The sequence below is a fragment of the Scophthalmus maximus genome, chromosome 2 (assembly GCF_022379125.1).
Source record: "Scophthalmus maximus strain ysfricsl-2021 chromosome 2, ASM2237912v1, whole genome shotgun sequence".
In the NCBI taxonomy this organism is placed as follows: domain Eukaryota; kingdom Metazoa; phylum Chordata; class Actinopteri; order Pleuronectiformes; family Scophthalmidae; genus Scophthalmus; species Scophthalmus maximus.
In genome coordinates, this window is record NC_061516.1 from 28,787,326 (window position 1) to 28,802,781 (window position 15,456).

The 15,456-nt window shown below is 44.5% G+C and overlaps 1 protein-coding gene and 1 long non-coding RNA gene across 4 annotated transcripts in view; both read left to right on the forward strand.

The window, feature by feature from the left end:
* serpinh2 (serine (or cysteine) peptidase inhibitor, clade H, member 2) overlaps positions 1-10,659 on the forward strand; it is a 104,953-nt gene extending 94,294 nt beyond the window's left edge. For both annotated transcript variants that reach the window (XM_035625392.2, XM_035625393.2), the window contains one exon: positions 8,210-10,659. In XM_035625392.2, coding sequence (XP_035481285.2) covers positions 8,210-8,515 — 306 coding nt within the window. In that variant the 3' untranslated portion in view covers positions 8,516-10,659. The remainder of the gene's footprint in view (positions 1-8,209) is intronic.
* A 1,157-nt stretch (positions 10,660-11,816) lies between these two features.
* The window catches only part of LOC124849821, a 137,671-nt gene continuing 134,031 nt past the window's right edge, over positions 11,817-15,456 (forward strand). For both annotated transcript variants that reach the window (XR_007030395.1, XR_007030396.1), the window contains exons 1-2: positions 11,817-12,683; positions 14,260-15,397. This is a non-coding gene — a long non-coding RNA (uncharacterized LOC124849821). The remainder of the gene's footprint in view (positions 12,684-14,259; positions 15,398-15,456) is intronic.

Here is a 15,456-nt window from a genome sequence, read left to right on the forward strand (position 1 = left end):
TTCCTCTTTACTTGGTTCTGTCGCCTCCTCCCTCTCTGCGTCTGGGTCTAGCTGCTCTGCCTCCCTGTTGTGCAGTCTTTCTCATTTGTAATTTTTCCTCCCTAGATTTTCACATGTGACCTCTCTTTTTTGCCTGCTTTTCTGTCTTCCTCTCCTTCCCCTGACTCTTTAGTGCTGTTAGTAACTGAAGCAGTGGCCCGGCTTACCCTTTCCAACTCAATGCAAACTCTGACTGAGGTGAGTTCAAATGTCAACCCCCCTCCCACTCGTCTCCTTGCTTCCTTGAGGTGATGGGTGTCCAGCTGTACTCTCTTCATCAAACTGCAACAACCTTCAGCAGGGAATCAAACCCTGGATGCTAAGAGGATAAGATGGGCCTGAGCACGACTATAACGTGCCGCTCATAGGTGGGCTTTTTTCTTTTGCAAGGTCATGCCATAGCCCAGCTGGTGGTCTGGATCTCTGCTCCGTTTACTCCCAGAGCCAGCAGGTAGCTGGTCTGAATCCAGACAGGGGAGACTGGAGCGACATCCAAACAACAGAGACTTTCGGAAAAAGCTGCTGCCCCCATTTCCTGGCTTTCCATCAGTCAGGACAGGCAAAAACAAGAGAGATTTGGAAAATAGGACACAAGACATGTATGTTTGCTTACTGATTGGATCTTATCATTCATAACGTACCCTTCCCTGATTCGTCACACTTCTGTCACCTGACCCTTTCCCAGAAGCAAACACGTGGCATCAGCCTTGACTACCAGTGCTGAATGCAACATAGATTCTGCATCTTATAATGCTGCATGCCCAGTGTGTGTGAATGGTCATTTGATATGCTCTTGCATACATGTCAGTACGGTCGGAGAGCGTTTTAAAAATGAAAACGCGTTAGATGTAGCCTACAGGAGAAGCAGCAGGCAGACAGACAGGCAGCAGGTTAGTGGCTGCTGATGCTAATGTGAGTGCATGGGGGTTGTTGAGGTTCATACAGGCCAAACCGAAGGCTGTGTCAGGCTGCCGACTGGGAGATTAGAGGGTTGTCAGGCTGGTGGAAGAGCACGTACTTGACCAGGCCACAGGGTCTGTAGCAGGGGCAAGGGCGCAGACGCGAATCACACAGGTCTCCACATCTTTGAGAATATTCTGCTGCTGTGTGTCACGATGCAAAGAGAGTTCCCTTTTTGTTTTACTGACATTTCAACAGGGTCAACTTTATTTAATGGCAGTTGCCAAAGTGGGTGTGCCTACTAGATTAAGCAGTTGTATATGACACAGTGAAATAAAACGTGCTATCTACTAAATCTGGCACACTTTCTTTTGCAAGGGCTGCAGGATCCAAACACCTCTGGTTCAAAACTATTATGGTGATTATTGGATAACACTTTGGAACTACAGACACACTTGTGATCCCACAGGGTTGTTGCAGAGTGGAGGTTCTTCCCTCATTTATGATCCTTGGTAGAGTCCAGCCACCAGCTTTCAGAGAGCACTAAAAACCTGACACCAGTCTACTTGAATTTTGGTCCGTCATCAAGGTATTTTTTACAGAATTCATGTAAACCAACGACCGCTTCCAAGGGAGCAGTGATGGTCAGTGGCGGCTGAAGATGAAATGCTGCTACATGAATGTTTTTTACCCTGCACTTCGCTAATATGAGAGAGAGAGAGAGAGAGAGAGAGAGAGAGAAAGAAACCAGAGAGGAACCCTTAGGGACTTCTAGGACTTCCGAGAAGGGCCATCATATTAGCATTTTAAATGCCGTATTTAACATATTTCAATTAATAATAATTATCTCTTTTAATTCAAATTTTTTGGCTGATTCTAAATGAAGTTTGCTTCAAAAATGGCAGTATAAGTGACCACGTTTCGCTACTGTCTGAAACAGATTTGTTACCTTTAATGGCATGTGCAAGAAAAATGCTGATACTGAGGAGCACGTTCTGATCCCTTTTTATTTTATTGAATCAGGCACAGCATGGCTTGGCACATTTGTAATCCTCAGAGATGCGTTCAGAATGAATGCAAATTTTCACTTTGCAGTTAGCACATCGATAGAGTACATTGGCAGTGCACTGACTGTAGCTCGTTGTGACTTGTTGCACACACTGACTGCGATGTGGAGAGTTTCTCTGTGTTTCACTGTGACGGCTCCTCTATTTCATTTTGTCTCATCTGATTAGGGTTGACTCATACAACCTTGGGATTAGCATAATTCTTTTTATTTTATCCAGTTAAAACATTTTCAGATTGCACGGATGCATCCTCACCTCCGTTCCCACAGCTCGGAGTGAATTCAGAACTGTTTGAATCCGCTTGTATCCTGCCACTGACGTCGTATGCAGCCGCTTTGTTTTCAGACTGAACACACTTAGATGTAGAGAAGTACATTAGTCGGTGGTACAACAGTTTTGGATGACGGAGAAAGATGGAGAGAGAGAGGAAGAAAGGGGTTAGTCGAACCTGACAGATACAGAGGGCATGCCAGAAAAACCCATTTCCCCAGGGCATGCTACACTGACTGGAACATATTACCATGTCCTCTTTAGATGTACATTGTAACCTCATCACGGACTGATGAAATCCACTTTGCCCTCTTTCTAGTTTAACAAACCCTCTCTGTAGAGCTGTACTGCCATGTTATTTGGCGAGCTGTGCCCTGAGGAAACAAACTTTTGACATTAACTTTGTCAGGACACTGGGGAAGAGGCGGTAATCTAGAACTAAAGCTTGAAACAACTGCTTTTGACACGGCTGCGACTTTGCCAGTAAAAGAGGAAACATACTGTTGCACAAATCCTCTCTGCAAGACGGAAACAAATGTACTCTTGAAAATAACTAAAAGAAGCTGTCATTACTTAACATGATTATAGATGAACACTTAGATATTTTGGCGTCTGTTCCTCTGACTTGTCACGAGCTGTCTTGCTCCGTTTGCTCTCTCAAGAAAAATGAAGCACATTTGAGGAATCATTATGAAAGGGCTAAAGCTCTGAACAAACCCTCAAGCCACTCCGATCTCATTTCGTCAGTCTGTCCGACACGTCTGGCCACTGACAGCCAGCCATGTCTTCTCTGACGATCATTTTTTCAATTGGTCCCGGCAAATAATTGCTCATCGCCGTGCGTTAATACTGTTTACCACTCTATCTGTCAGCGATTGAGCCAACTGCCGACCCGTGAGACTAGAGGGCAGCATCTGGACAAACAGAGGATCATGGCAGAGTGTGTGTGTGTGTGTCTGTGTCGACTGTGGTGCTCGTGTCCTCCTGCAAATGAGAGCAAACAAAAATCACGCCCCCTCTGAGTCACGTTGCACTGATTTGCCACATCCAAATGCAGCTATTCCCTTGCTCACCTCTGTCCTCTCCGTCACATCAGTCCCAGGGATCTAATTCCTTTTTGTAGGTCTCACATGTGCCTCTAATACGCCATCAGTCAGCGACAGTACCTTGGATCTGCTGACCTAAATAGGAGCGACATGCGGCGAGCGAGTGAACTGGAGAGGTGGAGGAGGACGGATGGGCGCGGGGGGGGGGGGGGGGGGGGGGTCAATGATTGCTTGGGGACAAGGTGGAAAGTGTCAAAGAGAACTATAGAAAGCTGCAGAACTCTGCCTTTTTTCTTTTTGCCCGCATCACCCTATTTGTGGTATTCTCCCCTGTGGAGGGCAGGCTCTGTTGGAGTCTGTAGGCGAGACGTGGAGGACCCTCTTAACAAGCCTGGTCCAGAGGTTACTGAAGAAACCACCCTCATTGCTCTCTCCTCTGTCTCTGAGCCAGCGCTGACCAGGCCCCCCACACACACACACACACACACACACACACACACAGATCCAGACTAATGGCTGAGCTTGAGCTCCATTCAGACTGAACTGTATCTCCAGTCGCTGACTAAGACATATGAGTGTGCACCGGATAGCTCACTCAATCATGGCTAATGAGGTCAAAAGGGCCATCAAATATTTACAAGAGCACACTCCGCAGTATACTGCGTCGAGGGGGCGGCTGTTTTAACACAGCTACCACACAGCCCCACATCATATGAATTAATCAGTTGTGTTTCATGGTCATTCGTGAAATATCTCACTAAAAGCCAAGGCCTTTTTTCCCCTCCCTTCATTTGTGGCTAAACGTCCTTGTGGAGCAAAAACCGTCTCATGTGTATACTGTATGTGAGCAAGTGAACGAGTCAAAGAGTGTATTGACCGTGCAAAAGAGGTAAAAGCCCATGTAAATAAGATACAAACAGGAGTGTTGCTGATGGGACTTTGAAGCCTTGAGAAATGCTGTTGAGAGAGAGAAAGCCTAAGCATTGAATGCATCTGTGAAATGGAGGTGTGACGATGCCAGTGCTCAAAACCACCCACGCACGATGTTGAGGGCAGCGTTGAATTAGGCAGAACACGTCTGTAGTTGTTTAATGTGTTGACAGCCTAAAAGAACCATTTGGTGGCTTTTATTGGCAAGCCAGAGGGAACAGGAGGTCTCAACGGTCCTGCACAGTTGTTGGGTTTGTGATGGTCATGATTCGAAGGGTCACAACTAGTTGCACCAAATTGGACATTGTTTGTCAATACAGTGCTAAGTGTTAAAGGGTGATTTAAAAAAAAGAAGTTCCTTTTGCCTTAAACAACTGCAAATCAGTCAAATTTGTGTTAGTTATTTATAACCCGTAATGTTCAGATCTGTGTATGCTAGCCAGCAGTCTTGTTCGACTTCCGCTTCTGTGTTTGTTGGCGTACCATTGCCACCAATTGTCAATCAACAGAATAACATTAAAAACCACTGGCTTTCCTGTGAGACCTGCACGCTAAATCATTGTTCTGTGGTGTTTTCTTGTGATCAAAAACTCAACTAGATTTAAAGAGTGACTTCATACCACAAACATTTTGTTTTGCTGACCTCAAGTGGTGTAAAATCTCACCTTCCTGTGTTACATGGATTTTCCAGGACTCATAACATCACCGTTGGGTGTGGTTACAGGTGCAGCAAAGCACATTAATGGTCAGAGAAATAATGCGGTTAAAACTTGAGATCTGAAAGGGCAGTGAGTTTAATCTTTTGTCTCCTAAAGGCTCATTTATGCTCAACATTAGATACGTGTACGTAGATGGACGGAACCCCTGTCTGCAGTCCGCATTAGTTTCGTCCATCTTTGTGCATGTCTTCTGAAAGCTTACGGGTAGGAAGAAACAGAGAAGTACCACCGACAATCCTGGGGGGCAGTTAAGCCAATAGCTCAAGCAAGACAATTTTATTTTCTCTATTAATCGATTAGATGTTTGGTCCATAAAATCTCATAGAATGTTTCCCAAAACCCCAACATGATGTTTTGTTTTGTCCACACACCAAATATATTTAGTTGACTGTGACAGAGGAGCAAAGAAACCAGAAAAAATTCACATTCGTCCCATAAAAACTACTTGAACCTATTAATCGATTATTAAAAAATAGTTGGCGATTAATTTAGTAATCGATTAGTAATCGATTAATCGATTAGCTGTTGCAGCTCTAGACATGAGGGAGAAGTTTCAACAATTGAGGAACTTTATGAGTAGAGACTTTGTGAGCTGGTAAGAAACTACAAACACCACCACCACTGCCGTTTACAACACGGCCTTTTTTGCCACTTTCTTTAGATGTACATTATCAGAACCTCTTCCAGAGTCGCCATGTTTGTTGCTGTCAGACACTTGGCCAACTGAAGGACGCATATGTGGGCAATGACGGTTACATCGTTTAAAACTAATGTATCTCTTTTCGTACGTAAAGGCAGCAAAAATGAGCTTTTATCCACTCAACGTCTTTTGTTTAAACTTTCTTTTGATAGTTGCCAATGTTATTTGATTCATTTGCATCACAGATAGTGGGTGGAATAATAATTCATTTAATTAATTAAAAAAAACACAACAAATGTGTTGGGGAACATTGTAAAAATTAGAGCCAGAACAATTTATGAATCAATTATCCATTTCACAGAAAATTAATATGCACCTATTTTGATAATGGATTCATCACTGAGGTCGTCCAAATGCCAAACAATGTCTAATTCCAGCTTCTCAAATGTGAATTTTTGGTGCTTTCCTTCTTTCCTTCCTTCCTTCCTTCTCATTGTCATTATTGCACCAGCCTCTGCCTTTAAAACCCCCTGCAGTTACTTCCAACGCGCTACTTAGTGGGCTCAACCATCAAGCAGAAATAATGTGATGCAAAGGGGCTGCATGCCTCAGGGTTGATGCCATCCTACCTCAGGTCTGGTTAGATTGCACTGCTGTAGGCCAAGTAAGCTACACTCACACTCACACACACACACACACACACACACACACACATACAGAGGAAACCACCAGCTGACAGTGCCTGTGGCTCTCACTCTCAGACAAATAGCTCATTGATGGTGTATGTGAGGCATCAGCAAAGTCAGCCCAGTGCTGTTCCATCTAAGATTCATGTGGCGCTTCAGAGAGAAAGGGCAGCCAAAGAGCACTTCCCAGAGGTTTCTCTTTCCATATAATGCAGTGCCACACCTCTGTGGTGCACGGGTCCTTCATAGGCTCCTCTCATACCCCCAGCCTGTTTCCCGGCATGCTGCAATGGGGTCCCTTCATTTTTAAACACTTCAGAGCTTCAACTAAAAAATAAAACGTAATAACCAAGCAGGGTCTGCCTTGACGAGCAAAGTGGGAGAGTCCGAGGGGAAGGCTACTGCAGGTCACGGGTTGGTTGTCACTTTTTAAATGCATCATGGTGGCACCAGTTTATATCTCTTTCTGTTTCCTCTTTAGATAAGGAGCAAAAAAATGAGTAAAATACTTTGCTAATGATCGCCAATGGAGATCAAGAAGTTGGGAGAGCAGTGTATGGCCTGTCAAAGAAAAAGAAGGATGGGCTGAGGAGGAAAAAGACTGAGTTAGGAGCGAAGAGAGGGAGAGGGAGAAACAGACGGGGATACAATAGAGGCGCGTGGGGCTGATGAGGGATGGGGATGCCAGGCAATTGGGAGAGCAGCGGATGAAGACAGTGATGTAGTGGTAGCGGGTGGAAGAAGAGAGGAAGAGTGGAGGAATAATGGATGAGGACAATAGAAGTGCATTAGAGCAGGAGGTGGCGTGCGTCCCGCGTACGTGCATGCGTGAAAACACTACAATGTGAGTGACAGGTGCCTACAACTGTATACACATCTACTTACTTCATGTTGAGGCATAAGCTGACATGATCCAGTTTAATTTCCTCTTGCATGCACGTCTCAAATATTAAGCAGCAAAGCAGACATTCATGCGTGGATAATCACAAATCTCCATTAGCATGTGGTTTAAGGAACAAAGCAGTATTATATGCTGAGCTATAACAATGCGGTTTTTAAGAAAAAGACACAGTCGGCAAGGCAGCGCAGCGCAGGACATTTACATTTACGCAGACAACTCATTCAAATGATTTTGTGTCTTTTTCTGCCCGTAGAAGATTTGTCCAATAAAAGTCTCGGCAGCTAAAGTTAAAACAATGCTACAGTAGGAAACAAGATTGTCTCCCACTCATCTGTCTCTCGCAACTTGTCCTCTCGCCGGTGCCTTCCGCACATCCACACACAGGCCCGCGCTCACACCCACACATGCTCTCATCTGGCCCCTGGTGAAGCCTGTCACTGTGAGTGGCCCTCTGCCATGGGAGGATAAACTACCTGTCATGACGGCGCCTTTCTGTGGAATTCATATCGGGCAAAACAAAGGGGGTGCTGAGGTCACGGGGCATCACTCTTAAATTATTCATCCCCTGCTTCCTCCTTCCGTCTCCTCTCTGCCTGTCGCCCACTTTGTTCTGCCAGCTCGCAACAAGGGCAACTGTCAGGCTTCTTCCCATCTCCAATTCTTGAGATAGAAAGTAAATAAACATTATGGTGGAAAAACTCCCTCAGAAAAGTTAATGATTTGCTGTTAGGGAGGGAATGTTTATGTTTACGTTAATCATGTGGCGAGCTTCTGGGAGGCCTGTGCATGTCTCCCACTTTTTGAGTATTACAGCATCATGAAATTTTAAAATGTGCTTTCCCTCCCACTCGTTGTTTGGTCTCTTTGCGTGCATAATTGATCAGTGCTCCGGCAGCTGCTCGTTTGCATACACATGCAGGACGTCTCCATGTCGGATGGCCTTTAGCAGTGGGAAACGTTAATTCAAGCCGGCCTTTAAATCCCATCACTCTTGTGTTTCCCCCATTCCAGAAACAGTTGCTTGCTCTGGGCTTGACCGATGCGTGGGACCCGAAGGTGGCCGATTTCTCCGGTGTGTCAGACAAGAGCAAAGGGAAGCTTCATCTCGCTGGTGTCCTCCACTGGGCCCACCTGGAGCTGGCTGCTGAAGCTGGGAAGGGACAGGCGGATCTAGAGGAGGAGAACATAGACAAGGCCAAGCTGTTCTACGCAGATCACCCCTTCATCATCCTTGTCAGAGACAACGTTACCAGAGCCCTGTTGCTGATGGGCGCTCTGGACCACGCAGAGGGAGAAGCCCTCCATGATGAACTGTAACGTCCTCCAGCATCTATCCATTTCCTTTTTTTTTTGTCTCTGTCTTTAACACTCTCTCTCACTGGTTTCTTAGTCACAACATTGCCATTCTCTATGGCACTCTAAAACATCAGACCATGTCTGGCTGTCATGCATTGACACTGCATATTCTCGCACTGACTGACGCTGACACTGCCTTACCTGAAACTCACACACACACACACACACACACACACACACACACACACACACACACACACACACACACACACACACACACACACACACACACACACAAACGAAAACACGCACACACACAGGCAAACATTCAAGGCATCGATGAACAAGTCAACACAAAACAACATGACAAGCAAGAGTGCACTGACAAACACTAACATGCTGACAAGCAGAAGTGGCTACACTTACAGCAGCATCAACAAAGAACTTTAACGAACAGAGGCCCACTTGAATCCTCCCTGTAAGGCAAACAACAGGACAGGTGAGTGTGTGTGGGTGTGGGTGTGGGTGTGGGTGTGTGGGTGTGGGTGTGTGGGTAAGGGTGGTGTGGCGGCGGCGGCGGCGGCCGACACATTCAGGATGCCCATGCGGCCTATGGCGGGGTCTGCTGGGCGAGATCTGAGGAAGACTGATGGATCAGCCAAGTACCTATTGATGAGCCAGCTTAATGCTAATGGCCGTAATGAGTCACAACGCGTGTCAACAACACAGAGAGGACAGGGAACCTTTTAATCTCTTAATACCATCAGGGATCAATGACACCGTCATGCTGCTGGAAACAAACATGACTGACACCGCTCAACTTAAATGTAACGGCTTAATATTTCCCATGATCACGTCAAAGAGGCATTGATTGCAACTTGCGCTTTTTATTGAGCACCATTGGTGATGAAGCGATGAACAAACGAACAACAGTTGTTACCTTTGGATTGTGTATTTAAAAAATTCTTTAAAAATTCATATATCTGGGCTTTTTTATCCACTTTAGCTATACTATATTTATCAATATCTTTGCATGTTCTTGATACAAACCAATCAATCAAACGTGCTATTAGTATAAAACACATTTAGAGCTGCCACAGCTCCATCTTTCTTGACAGCCCTTTATTCCGTTTTTCTTTTCTTTTTTTTTTACTTCTTCCCTGAACTAAATTGGCTGACATTGAGCCTCAAGGGTGTATGGAAGCACATTTAAAGCTCTGAACTCGCATCATTTATTGAATTTTAAGGGCAACACATGATAGACTCGCTGCCTGGAACATACAGTAGCAACGTTGTCAACACACTCACCCAAGGCTTACAAACACGGTCGAATGTTTTTCTTGCTTTTCACCAGTGAATAAATGAGTGAATGAAATACAGTATATGAATGAGTCTATTAAAAAAAAAAAGGGTTCAATAGCGTTACCTTCAGTGTTGTACTGGCTGTCCATGAGTGTACATACACATACACTCATACAAAACACGTGGTATGAGATGGGGACTTTACATGTGATGAACACGTGGGGACAAACTAAGGGAAAGAAGCAGTGCAGTGAGGGTAAAATGGAAGTGTGTGCTACGTCAGCCCAGTTATAGTGCTAAGTAACTGAGTCTAGACACACAGCTGGTGTGTCACACTGTAGCTTTGTTCCTAATTTAGCCCTCTGCACAGGTCTGCTCGGCAACAGTGTGTGTTGTGCATGCGTGTCCGCCTGCCCGCTCTCCTGTGCATTTGTGTGTGACTAAAGCTACTTCAATGACCTCTGTAGTGGCCTCCTGTGCAGCAGAGACTTGTAAAGGGCACCGTACTGCAGGGCTGCCCTACGCTGAATAAACCCGGGAGCTCGATTCAGACAAGCCGAGGACGGATCCGATGCCGTCTGCTGTGAGCACATCAATCCTGCTCATTCCAACACCAGCTCCCTGCTGACTCGCCTTCACATTCTATTCTGTCCAGAACACTGACCAACACACGCATGTCCACATCCGCTAACAGGTAGCCAGCCATTATCTGACAGGGAAACTTAAGACCGCTACTTCTCGGTGGTGTGGAGTAGCTGTATGTACAGTGTATCCAACAATGAAGGTAATTAATAAATTCATTTAATCATTTATCTCGCTTTTTCAGAGAAGCACTTCACCAATAAAATAACTTTGCCAGTTTACTGGTCATGACAGGTTTGTGTTTTTTAATTGTCAAACATTTTATTTTGTGCAGGAGCTTCTCAATGTGCAAAGACAACATACATAAACACTAAATTTCTCAATTGGCCAGTTAACATTTTTATATATATCATATTTTTTTACAATTTAAATTTGATCACTGAGCTGTTCATTGCAGGTATTGAGTTTTCTGTAGATGACAGCATTTAAGAAAAGGTTTCACAACTAATTAGCACTATATAATCCCCAACCAAGGTGATTTATACAAGACTGCAATTTAGAATACAGTTGCTCAAAAATACGGTTTTTGGTGTCTGATTTGCTACTTTAAATTTGTTTTCAAAGGGACAATGAGGAAATTGTGCTGTATTCAGTGTGCGTTTTGCCTCTTATTATATTTTTTGTTTGCCTATCGTCAGTGCACTGTCTGGGAGCTGTCTTTGGCAGGAGTAAGCGGCAATCATTTGGACAGGTAAGTGAGGTGAACTGCATTATATTAGCTATGATGGCATGACACTATCGCCAACAGAGTTTCTCGTCAGGCTCTCGCATTTAAAAAAAAAAGAAAAGGTGTGAAGGAAATTTAATGTTTAATCTCTGTTTTCATTGAGATTGGTGATGTGAATGAGGGACCATGAACCTGCTGTCATCCCTGCCACTTTCTGTGGTCGGTTCAACTGTCGGACAATTGGAGTGGCTGAAAAGAGTGTGAGGCTGCAAAAGAGCACTCAGTGCAGAGTCATTCCAGGTTACGGCACAGTGGGTTTAGAGGAAACCATAAAAGTGCCTGTGCTCAACTGGGGGTCGACTATGGGGTCAACTCTCTGATAGAGATGCTCCAGGGGCCCAACCGTTTTCACCTTGATTTTTTTTTTAAGGTTGGTGAGATGTGTGAAAAGGCATGTGATACATGAAAAACAGCATCGTTTCACGCTGGTGTCCTACCAAATGGATCGCTTACTGTACTAACACTGAAAGGCTGCACAAACACTCAACTTAATTTTTTTTCATTTCGGCCGTGGTTTCAAACCTGCAAGGGGAACGAGACTTTGGGAGATGGGGTGCGTAGGACTCAGTTGTAATGAAGATGCTTGTTCCCAGCAATTTAAATAACAAAATGGCCTTGAGACATAAATTAAACTAACACGTGTTTACATGGCTTAAGCAGGAGTTCACGTTAGGCTATCTCTCAGGCGCTGGGATGTGCCTCCTGCCTGGGAGCACACAGCTAATAAGCTAATTAAAACAAACCTAGTTAATTTTGTATGACTTGGTATAATTAAGTAAATATGTATTAATGAATTAAGGGCCTTGTACAAAAAATAAGATGTAAGAAAGGTAAACTGATGCTGACTGAGAGAGCACCAGCATTGACTTAATGAGCAATGCCTGCTTGGAGTAGACAGTTTACATGAATTCTGTCTCAGACGACATCTTTGTTGTGGTCACAGGGAAAAATGCAACAGTCGTCATTTACACAGTTATAGTTTTCACCAGAGCCGTCTAATCAGAGTCGCGACAACGGAAGTCCAAAATGCAGACTCCGGATTGTTCCCGGAAGTTCCTGGCGCGCAATTCGAATCCATTATTCAGAGCCACAGAAGTGCGATTTTAGGTAAGTAGTAGTCAATGAATGTATCGATTTACAATATGGCAGACCGACATGCCTATGCAGTTGCTCTATTTAGTGAGTGAATACGTTTTTTTAAATCATAAATAAATCATAAATCATAATCCACTACAATGCTTTTAATGCGCACTTGGATCTGTTTCAGATGTGCTGATAATATACAATCTGATTCTTTAAACGTCTTACCCTTCCTAAGTGCAACACCAGACGGTCCGTTGATCCATTCTGCTGCTACTCTAATGCGCTGCTGCTCACTTCCGGGAACTATTGAGGGGCTCCATGATCCGACCGCTGGAGGAAAAAAAAAAAGTCCATTGGAGTGAACGGAGGTGTCGCGACTCTAATAAGACGGCTCTGGTTTACATCAATGAATGGTGCAGAGGAGCTATATGCACGGTGAGTGATATATGTATCTGTTACACGGTATTTGTTAGTTGTCCTGCGCAAAGGTGAAGCCTGTAAAGGTGAGCTAATGCTCGCTAACGTTGTGAGCGCACCAAAAGTTAATTTGTGCGCCATTTAAACACTCGTCGGGGTTCTGTGTGAAGGACGAGGTGAGGGCGCAGGTGTTCCGGTAAAATAAAAACGCTTCCAGAGCCGGCGTTTGGTTTGTCCACTCCGGGCTACTGTACACAGGTGGTGGCGCCACATGGCGGAGTCCGTGGAGGAGGAGGCCGACACACACACACACACACACACACACGAAAAGGTCATTATTAATAGTGAAAATGATGCGTATTATATTACCGTTACATGTGTCAATAGACCATTTGACGTGATGGATAGTTGAATGTGTAATGCAAGAATTGACGGGACGTGAAGTTAACATAACAGGCCCATGCTATATCGAGTGCGCACCTAACGGAAGAACTAGCCATTAAAAAAAGTGACACAGATAAAGCATTTGACCAAACAGCTGCCTGCTACTCTCAACGAGGTCTCCTGAAATGAATTCGTATTAACACAAGGTAAGATGTCGACAGTACAGGAGGAACGCGGCAGACATTTTCGCTCTCCTGGCAGAAATTGCACAGGTGGGACTGAACATATTGATTATGGTTCAATTCAATTTTATATGTATAGCGCCATATCACAACATACATTGTCTCAAGGCACTTTACATAGTGAGGTCAATATTACAGGGAAAACCCAACAAATCCCACAATGAGCAAAACTCCCTTTTAACAGGAAGAAATCTCTGACAGAACCAGACTCAGTTGTGGGCGGTCATCTGTCTCGACCTGGTTCTGCACCATTTGTGTGTCCATGACAGTTGCAATGACGAGCGGTCACTAATATTCCTTCTTTTCGCAATAGGCATCTCGTGCCATTATTGGAAAGGCAACAGTGGTATTAGCGAAAAGAAATATGTTCATGTGAGCCAGTACCAGGTTCTTGGAATTCTCCAATCTAGTGTCATCTGTGCGGTTGCCGCTGTGACGAGCTAAAGTCACTGCCGTGATAAAGGGCCTAGGTCTTGTCCCTGCAACTGCCGACGCAGTATCATGGCGTGGTAGTTAAGTTGCTGGATAAATATCCAGGAGAAAATTCTGTAGCCAAATAACTTGGGGTCCAGGTGCTCTTTACGACCGCGTATGGTCCCATGTCCAGATAGTGAAGCACTTCGTCTGTGTTATTATTGCAGAGAGAAGGTACTTGACGACTCGTGGCGATAAGATAAGATAACACTTTACTGATCCCACGCGGGGGCAAATTCACTCGTTACAGCAGCAAGAAAGTCAGAAAGACGTAGACGATGACATGAAAATGTGCAAAATACACAATAACCTGTGTTTGATATCATTGTTTTCAAACACGTGTAGTAGCTACAGTAATGTTACTAACCCTGGACTGAGCCATGTCAACACTGTTCTCATAGGTACTGACTACTATTTGTCCCATGTTGTTTGCTAATTTTGTGGGAAACCACATTATTTCCATTAATATAAAGGCTTCTCATTTGTTTTTACAGTATCAACGACAGGCTGGCGGCCGAACTGACCGGCGTGGTTTGGCCACCAGCCAGCACACCTCTTTTTTGGAAAACCATTCAGGAGGAATTTGCACCTGTAAATCAAGTTGTTTTTTTGTTTTTTCCCCATGTGCCACAGTTTGAACTGTTAGGTTTATTTAAATGCATGGAACCTCAAACCCCTAATTGATAAGTGGGATCTTTTTGGCAAACCACACGCCAGAATCTACAGAATCTATTGAAGGCTTAATATCACACAGTAGCTCTACTTTGTCACTTCTGTCTTGTTCCGCTGCAGATAGTTACTCTGCCTGAAGCAGGCTGTCTGCAGCAGCCTATATTAATGTTATTGATCATTGTCAACTTTTGTGCTTCCGCCAGCCCTCAGATCTCACTGTAGTATGGTATTTCTTTTCTTTTTTTTCCACCCTCACTAGTAAAGGTTTCTTTTTTCATTAGTCCCTCTCCCTGTTCTTTTCCCCCAATAACCTGTCTCCTTTATTGCACACAGTCCTTAGAAAGTGACAACTTGGGAAACTGAATCAAAGTTTCAATAAAGCCTGGACTGCTGTGGGCTTTGACAAGTGAGGTGGCTGAAGTGGAACAGTACAGCCAGAGACTGAAGGAGGACATATCGGTTCCAGAGAGATAAATAGTTCATGAATCTGTTGACTTCGCCATTTTATTACTTTTGTCTCCGAATTTTCCGCCTGCCTGCAGCTCTTTTTGCCCACGAATTATTCATCGTGCGCCCCACAGGCCCCAGCTGTCAATCTCCGGATCTGGAGTTGGTGGGGAAGATGGGAGTTGTACGTTTTGTCATGAGCTCAGGTGCTTGCATAGTTGCCAGGATCTTTATAACCCTATAACAGCTACCACAATACCAGACAATCATCTCAGCTTTACTTAGAAGAAAGGCAAAGCTGTGGCAGTGAAGTCTGTGAAGCTAGACAAGCCTGCTTCTTACCTAATTTTTTTTCTTACCTTTTTTTTCCCCACTTAGATGATTTTGACCTTTTGTTTCTGTTCTGTTTTTAAACAGATCCAGGTGGTGTTGTCAGGATAATGTATGCTATGCTGCAGCCCTTTTGCACAACAGCCAGTCTCACATGCTGACCACTAGGGGCCTAACCTGAAGGTAAACACTAATGACGGCTACACACATGGACATACCTGCTCCATGTGTGCAAACATTAC